The sequence below is a fragment of the Aethalodelphis obliquidens genome, unplaced genomic scaffold (genome assembly GCF_003676395.1).
Source record: "Aethalodelphis obliquidens isolate GAN/ISIS:26980383/991018 unplaced genomic scaffold, ASM367639v1 scaffold57, whole genome shotgun sequence".
Taxonomy (NCBI): Eukaryota; Metazoa; Chordata; class Mammalia; order Artiodactyla; family Delphinidae; genus Aethalodelphis; species Aethalodelphis obliquidens.
The window spans coordinates 1,701,951-1,710,206 of record NW_020838001.1 but is presented as its reverse complement, the minus strand read 5'-3'; the positions used below and the strand labels follow the sequence as shown (position 1 = coordinate 1,710,206).

Below are 8,256 nucleotides of genomic sequence, written 5' to 3'. Positions count from 1 at the left end.
CCCAGTGAAACCTGCAACCCAGAAAGTCCCGGGTGGGCGCTTGGGGGCATCCCCGACTTGTGGTGTCCCCAGGCAGGGAAGCCCAGTCTGGGGACAGCTGGCATCACCGGCCGCCAGGCTGCCCTGACACGAGACGGTGGGAAAAGCTTGAAGGACATTCAGCCGCATCTAGAGTCAGGCTGGGTCCTGACCCCGCTTGACGCTCCTGCGCTTACGATTCTGTGAGTCACCAGCCCCCTCTGCCCCTCCGTCTCCCCGCCTGTAAAGGGGGCGATGGGAGAATCTGCCTCCCAGGGTCCTTGTGAGGTTAAATAGCCCGTTCTCCTTGGAGACTTCCAGCCGCTGTTGTCACTGTCCCGCGTGGGAGGACCCCGTGCAGGGCTTCAGGGAAGGACCCCCACCCCCACCCCGCGCGCGCTCGGCAGGAGGGCGGCCAGGAGGGGCTCCTCCAGCCCCTCGCCTCACCCCTCCCGCCCCTCGCCTCACCCCTCCCCTCCCTCCCCCGCAGATACTCAAAGCTGTCGGACCCAGCGAACTGGCTGCACATTAACGCCACCAACGGTCAGATCAGCACGGCGGCCGTCCTCGACCGCGAGTCTCCCTACATCAGAAACAACGTCTATGAGGCCACCTTCCTGGCAGCGGACAACGGTGCGCCCAGGGGCAGGGAGACAAGGGGCGGGGGGCCCGCCCTCGCCCATTTGAAGCCCTGGGCCTGGTGCTTCACTGATGCGGGCGCCAGGGGAGCTGGGCACTGTTAACACCACTGTTACAGCTCCCTGGGCTCCTGCCATGTGCCAGGCTCTATCCATCAGTGAGCAAAACAGACAAGAGCCTTCTCCTTTGCATGGGTGACATTCTAGAGGCCAGTGTGTCGGCTTGAACCAGGTTTGTCTGCATAATAATTATAGCAATCTTAACAAGATGGAGATTTACTTTCTGCCACATAAAAGAAGACTGGAAGCAGGCAGCCCAGGGTCAGGTATGAGAAACCAAGCTCACTCTGGCCACTCCCGTGTCCTTGGCAAGCTGCAGCATATGGCCCGGAGCAGCTGCTGATGCTCCAGCCATCGTGACCACATTCTGGCAAACAGGAGGAGCGGGAGGCCAAGGGCACATCCCAGCCCTTCTAAGGACTTCCACTCACAGCTCATGAAAGCCAGAACTCAGTCCCGAAGCCACGTCTCACTGCAAGGGATGCTGAGGAATGTCGTCTTCTGGTTGGGCAGTGATGAGCCCAGGTAAAGTCTGGGGCTTCAGTTCTTTTATTAAGGAACAAAGAGGAAATGGATATTAGGGACAACTCAGCAGTCTCTGCCCCAGGGAAACAAGTGTGAAACAAGCCAGCCAGACAATTTCAGGGAACGGGAGGTGCCGGAAAAGAACCAAATGGAGGATGGGAGAGTGGCCGGGGTCTCCTGCTGCACTGCTGGCTATGAGTGACCTGCTGTGGGTCCAGGACCTGCGGGATTAGAAGGACAAGCCAGGGGAAGATGGGGCGGGGAGGGGCGTCCCGGAGTCAGGAAAGGGCACTCGCAAAGGCCCCGTGCCAGGCCCATGCCACGTGGGTTCTGGGATCAGCTGCATAAATAAAGCTTCAGGAGCTAGAGTAGCCGCTGCACAAAGGTTTGGTCGACAGCAGCTGGAAGCTGGGACCTGGAGACCATCCCGCAGCCCCTGCCCACCTCCCTCACCCCGCGGGGTCCACAGAGGCCCAGCCCCTCGGCCAGCCACGATGAGCGGGGACCGCTGCTCTGAGCAGCAGCTGCAGCACTGAGATTAGATTAGAACGTGATCTTAATGCATCAGTGGCCAGAGCAGTGGAAAGCAGGAGGAAGACACCAGAATCGGAGCACAAGTCCCGCTCGCGTTAACAGAACCTGCCTGTGCTGCTCAGACTGTGAGCCGTGCCATCGGCCACCTATCACAGCAGGCACCAAGCTGCGTCGCCTTGAACGCGCGCTGATGCGTCTCCTGGGAGATCACAGACGCGCTATGGGATGGATGTTCTACATGCTCTGCCTGCCTCGGCCAAGAAACGCAGTCGTCAATGACGGGGTCAGAGCCGCCGTCAAAGGGCAGGGCCACGCTCAGAACACGGAGGACAGACAGGCCACCTCCGGCCGCTCAGCGCTGGTCCACCCTCACTGTGCACCTGGGCTGAGACAGGGGCTGGGTGTGGGCAGGGGGGGGGCGGGACGGGACGGGACAGCCACACGTGGGCAGGTGTGTGCGGTTCCTGTGTGTGTGCAGCTGAGTGGCTGCATATGTCACATGGCAGAGTGTCAGTGTGCATGTGGGGCTGTGGTCAGCTGGGGTCTGTCCCGGGTGGGGCTGGGGTCTGTCCTGGGTGGGACTGGGGGTCTGTCCTGGGTGGGGCTGGGGTCTGTCCTGGGTGGGGCTGGGGTCTGTCCCGGGTGGGGCTGGGGTCTGTCCTGGGTGGGGCTGGGGCGTGGTCCCATGCACACTGTGCGTCTGTGGTCATGGAGCCCAGGAGTGACCGTGTGATCACCCGTGTCCGGCCCACAGGGATCCCTCCGGCCAGCGGCACCGGGACCCTCCAGATCTACCTCATCGACATCAACGACAACGCCCCCGAGCTGCTGCCCAGGGAGGCGCAGATCTGCGAGAAGCCCAGCCTGAACGCCATCAACATCACAGCGGCTGACGCGGACGTCGACCCCAACATCGGCCCCTACGTCTTCGAGCTGCCCTTCGTTCCAGCGAGCGTGCGGAAGAACTGGACCATCACCCGCCTCAATGGTAAGCCTGCCTCGGGCACCAGCCCGCTGGCACCCCTGCCAGTGGGAAAATTGGACGAGTCTAGGGTGCAGGCCCCCAGGGGCCCATCACCCCTTCACAGGAGGGTCGCGCAGCCCCTTCCTGTGGCGTGGGGGCCCCTGCCTGCTCTGGGGCTCGGCCGCCAAGGAGGCCCCCAGGGCAGGCCCCAATCTCATCATTTTAACAAGCTCAGCCTTGACCATCCCAGTGGCTGCAACTGCAGACCACTTCCTATGCCATCACCAACTGAAGGGACGGGCCCTAACCAATGCATTTCCTGAGTCCTATGCCATCACCAACTGATGGGACGGGCCCTAACCAACGCGTTTCCTGAGTCCTATGCCATCACCAACTGATGGGACGGGCCCTAACCAACGCGTTTCCTGAGTCCTATGCCATCACCAACTGATGGACGGGCCCTAACCAACGCGTTTCCTGAGGGCACTTCCCTAGCCGTGGCCTTGGTAGAAAGGGCGTCCAAGTTCTGAAGTTCTGATAGCATTTGCTTGTTCCCCAAGCCCTTACCAACACTGAATATTGTTTTAAAAAGCATTTTTCCAATTCTTTTAGCGAAAATCACTGTTTCCACTTGTATCTTTTGACTACCAGTGGGCATTTTTTCATATATTTATTGGCCATTTTTTGCTTCTGTGAACCATCTGTTCAATGTCCTTGCCTATATTTCTTTGAAAATGGGCTTTTTTTCTAATTGATTTGGTCGAACTCTTTATACGTTAAGGAAATAATTTCATCATTCTTCGTGTTGTAACTGCTCTATTTCTCTTTTTTTTTTTTTTTCCTGGGCTGTGTTGGGTCTTCGTTGCTGCGCGCGGGCTTTTCGCTAGTTGCAGCGAGCGGGGGCTGCTCTTCATGGCGGTGCATGGGCTTCTCATTGTGGTGGCTTCTCTCATTGCGGAGCATGGGCTCTAGGCACCTGGGCTTCTGTAGTTGTGGCACGAGGGCTCAGTAGTTGCAGCACACGGGCTCTAGAGCACAGGCTCAGTAGTTGTGGCGCATGGACTTAGTTGCTCCGCAGCATGTAGGGTCTTCCTGCACCAGGGCTCGAACCCGTGTCCCCTGCATTGGCAGGCGGATTCTTAACCACTGCGCCACCAGGGAAGTCCCACTGCTCCATTCTTGAATTGCCAACGTCTCAACCTTATGGTGTGATGCAGGGTGTGTGTGCGCACATGTGCGCACGTCTACGTGTGTCTTAGCCAAGCAGGCGTGTTAGATGTTCCCACTATCAGTCTTTGCCTCCGTTAGTCTCGCTCAGAAAGGAGGGCGGGCTGCTCAGTGAGTGGAGCCCGTCCCGTCACTCGCACCAGGTGACTACGCCCAGCTCAGCCTGCGCATCCTGTACCTGGAGGCCGGAGTGTACGACGTCCCCATCGTCGTCACGGACTCGGGGAACCCGCCCCTGTCCAATACGTCCATCATCAAAGTCAAGGTGTGCCCGTGCGACGAGAATGGCGACTGCACCACCATGGGCGCGGTGGCGGCAGCCGGGCTGGGCACGGGCGCCATCGTGGCCATCCTCATCTGCATCATCGTCCTGCTCAGTGAGTGCAGCTGGTCCTGGGGTGACGGGTGGAGGGGCCCAGGTGTGCCCACGGCCCCATCTCCTGGCCCCGCTCTACCTGCCAGGAGACTTCCAGAAGCCCAGCCCAACCGGGTGCCCGGCAACAGACACAGGCACTCGCAGCCACACGTGCGCACCCTCCCGCGCATGCACGCCCTCGTGCAGACACACGCACACCTGCTCACGGTGCCCCCTGCCCCACAGCCATGGTCCTGCTGTTCGTCGTGTGGATGAGGCGGCGGGAGAAGGAGCGGCACACGAAGCAGCTGCTCATCGACCCTGAGGACGACGTGCGCGACAACATCCTCAAGTACGACGAGGAAGGGGGCGGCGAGGAGGACCAGGTGAGGCCCGTGGCCGGGACAGCGGGGACGTGTGGGGACACCCTCCCAGCCCTGGCGGAGCGCACACGCTGGGGTCCCCGCGTGACCTCCGGCCCTCAGCCCTGCACCCCTCATCTGCACCTTCCGCAGCCACTGAGCCCCGCCCAGTGCCGCCTGCACCCCGCGCCCAGGGAGGGTGGGCCTGGGGCGCTGCCCAGTTGGTCACTGGGGACTCAGGGCGAGCCTTAGCCCATAAAAGCTTAGTGACCACCCCCCGTGAAGTGGGCGTTCCCAGGGACACATGAGGAATGCGGTGGCAGCTGAGCAGATGGGGAAGGGGTTGACCCCAGGGGGAAGGCAGCAGGGGGCACAGACCCCACATGTGCCTTGAGGACGGGCAGGATTCGGATGAACAGAGGTGGGGTGAGCATTTCAGGAAGGACAGACCAGGTGAGGGCCAGGACGGAGGGGCGCCCCGGGGGCCTGGAATAGGTCAATAGATATGCTCAGAGCCCAGTCACAGAACACGATGAGGACGCGCCCCACGACTTCTCTGGTGCCTCTGCCTGGTACCCCCCCCCACCCGGACTACCTTTCCTGACTCCCCTGCCCGCCCCCCAGGACTACGACCTCAGCCAGCTGCAGCAGCCGGAGGCCATGGAGCATGTGCTGAGCAAGGCCCCCGGGGTGCGGCGGGTGGACGAGCGGCCGGTGGGCGCCGAGCCCCAGTACCCGGCCCGGCCGGTGGTGCCCCACCCAGGAGACATCGGGGACTTCATCAGCGAGGTGGGTAGCCCAGCCGTGTCGGGGGCGCAGACCTGCTAACACAGACAGGAAGCAGCCCGCTTCTCTGGGGCCCGGTGCTGGGCTCAGCGGGCAGCTCCAGACCTGGGTTCACGCCGGCCCTGCTGCTGCCGGCGGGGAGCCCTGGGCCGAGCGCCTCGGTTTAGTATCCCTGCTGCAGAAGGACTAACCTGCCCCCGCCCCCGGTGGGGACAAACACGCAGGGCTTAGCAAGACTGCTGGAACTGGAGGCCACAGTCCAGGCAAGAACAGGAGGGGGACCAGCAAGGTGGCTCTGACCCCAGACTCCTGTCTGCAGCGATCGGGAGAGGCCTCCGCAGTGTCCACTCAACCCCGATGACCAGACGCGCAGGCTGCCCCTCCCCACTCCACACACACACAGGGCATCGGGGACGGCCTGGGAGGTGAGCATCACTCCAGAGCTGACCACGTGGCCGTGTCACCCATCCTAACGCCTGGGGTCTGGAGACCATGTAGCATCAGCGTCCCCGCCGACAGCGTCCCTTTGATCATCCCCTTGGCAAGAAAAGCTGACCCACCTCTTGAAGCTGAGCCCAAGGTGCCCAACTGACATGTCCAAGGGTGTCAAGAGCGCGCCTCCCACCTCTGCTCCCGTCCTCCTGTGCGGTAAAGCCGAGGGACAGCGTGAGCCAGGGCGCGTGGCTGCACCCCAGACGCTCTCCCCCAGCGCCAGCTGCTGCGGCCCGGGCAGCCAGTACCTCCGCGCCCACCGCGGCTCCCACAGCGGGATGCCTTCCGTGCCCCGTGTAGCCAGCGCGGGTCCCTGCGGATTTACCGCCCATCTCTAACACGGCTGTACTTTGAGAGGGGCTGACGACACTTCTTTCTCCACCTGTGTCAGAACCGGACTTTAAAAGGATTTATTTAAACAGAATAGAACCCAGGGAGTGGCTTGGCAGAGACACAAAAGAGATTTCTCAGAATATTCCCCGAAACAGACCGTGTCTCAGGCCGTAAATGAAATTTTTATGGCTGCCCAAAAGCCGATTCAGCTTGGACGACATTTACCATCTACAGGGTAATAAAATTTTTAAAACTCCAAAAACTACGTCCTCCCTGATGGACAATCAAAAGCCCACTTTTAAACAACTTAGAGGAAAGCAAAAATGGAAATGACCAACCATTCCGTACTGAATAATGGAAAAGGTACTCCCCTCCCTAACGAGGGCAGGCTTAGGCAGTGCCAGCACAGGCCCCCGGGCCGTCCTGCCTCCTGCGGGAGACTCCTGGAGCCGTCGGGGAGCCCTCCAAGCTGTCCCGCCCCCCGGGGGGAGGGAGCGGGGAGGTGTGTCCACCCCTCCCACGGTCCCCGGGTGGGAGCTGCCAGGGGCACCCTTGGCCAGTGGCCAGAGTGCTGGAGGTGGCCTGGCCAGGGGTCCCAGCATCAGGCACTGGGGGAAAGGGGCCGGGGCACGGGCAGGGGCTCCAGCCACACCTGCTACATCCCCGTTTGCTCCCGCGCACAGTTACGGTAACAACTTCAGGTGTCTGACACCCACCCCGGGTTCCCCTCCCTGTGGCAACAACCAGGGACTCGTGGAGGCCGGCCTCTCGCACAGGCCCCGGCCGGCCCTCCGCCTGGCTGTGTGCGCTGCCCCCAGGCCTCTTGCACAGCTCATTCTGCAAACACCGCGCCCCTACTCGGGTCTCTGAGGCGCCCTTGACTGACACGCAGGAGCACTTATTGAGCACCTGCTGCATACAAAGCCCCATCACTGCGCCTCCCCAACCTGCCTCCCCAGCTCCGCTCCTGGGCGCCCCTCTGCCCCCCGCCCTGCACCCTAACCCGTGTCTCCACGGCCCCCAGGGACTCCGCGCAGCCGACAACGACCCCACGGCGCCGCCCTATGACTCGCTGCTGGTCTTCGACTACGAGGGCAGCGGGTCCACCGCGGGCTCCGTCAGCTCCCTGGACTCATCCAGCTCCGGGGACCAGGACTACGAATACCTGAACGACTGGGGGCCCAGGTTCAGGAAGCTAGCAGACATGTACGGCGGCGGCCAGGAGGACTAAGCGGGCCCGCCCCAGACGAGGCGAGAGCAGCGCTCGGACGTACGGGACAGACAGCGGGCCTTCCCGACTCCGCGGCCGCGCCACCCGGCGGTGTGTGAGGGGTCCCCGCCCGCCCCCCGCACGGAGCTGTCTGGCACGAACACTTGTCAGCCCGCGGCCGCCCCCAGCGCGGTAGCTGACTCGGCACCACGGAGAGCAGAGGCACCGTCTGAGCCTGGATTTCCTGGACAGAAGCGCTGTTTAAAACAGAATGGAAGTGCCTTTTGGTACATGCGTCAGATTCCCTCACACTCAGGAGCGCCCCCCAGCCAGTCCTGAGCGCCCCCAACCCCGGCCAGTCCCAGCTCTGAAGTCACGAATTAAGGAATTGGGGAGAATGTCCTTTTTTTCGATCTCCTATCAAGAAAAAAAGTGGGTGACGCACTTGACAAAACTGACAAAGAAAAACAATTTGGGGTCCAAACGCCATAAGCCTTCCGAGTGCTCACACTTTGCTTGCACAGTTGGGGTCTCCCGGGCCCCCTGGGGGTCCCCGAGGCCGGAGGCCCCACCTTCAGCTCCTGCAGCAGCGAGTCCGCCTGGGGCAGGTCAAGCCGGTGGACCAAAGGCCCGCTGTACAGCTGGGCTTCCACAGAAGCGTGCTGCCCCCGACTCCCAGATGCTGGAAATAGCTGGGCAGCTGGGGTTCCCAGCGGCTGTCCCTGATGCTCCCCCATCTCTGCCCTTGGCCA

The 8,256-nt window shown here is 62.0% G+C and overlaps 2 protein-coding genes and 1 pseudogene across 2 annotated transcripts in view; all 3 read left to right on the top strand.

Annotated features, from left to right (window-relative positions):
- Nucleotides 1-787, top strand: part of LOC113609496 (cadherin-4-like) — a 541,650-nt gene extending 540,863 nt beyond the window's left edge. The window contains exon 11 of the mRNA XM_027086809.1: nt 509-787. Within this exon, the coding sequence (XP_026942610.1) occupies nt 509-761 (253 nt within the window). The 3' untranslated portion in view covers nt 762-787. The remainder of the gene's footprint in view (nt 1-508) is intronic.
- A 1,447-nt stretch (nt 788-2,234) lies between these two features.
- On the top strand, nt 2,235-5,685 carry LOC113609506 (cadherin-4-like). Its single transcript, XM_027086831.1, has 3 exons — nt 2,235-2,763; nt 4,110-4,343; nt 4,568-5,685. The coding sequence occupies exons 1-3, from the start codon at nt 2,268-2,270 to the stop codon at nt 4,933-4,935; spliced, it is 1,098 nt and encodes a 365-aa protein (XP_026942632.1). The 5' UTR covers nt 2,235-2,267; the 3' UTR covers nt 4,936-5,685.
- Nucleotides 5,686-7,009: 1,324 nt separating this feature from the next.
- On the top strand, nt 7,010-7,780 carry LOC113609433 (cadherin-4 pseudogene; annotated as a pseudogene).
- Nucleotides 7,781-8,256: the final 476 nt, after the last annotated feature.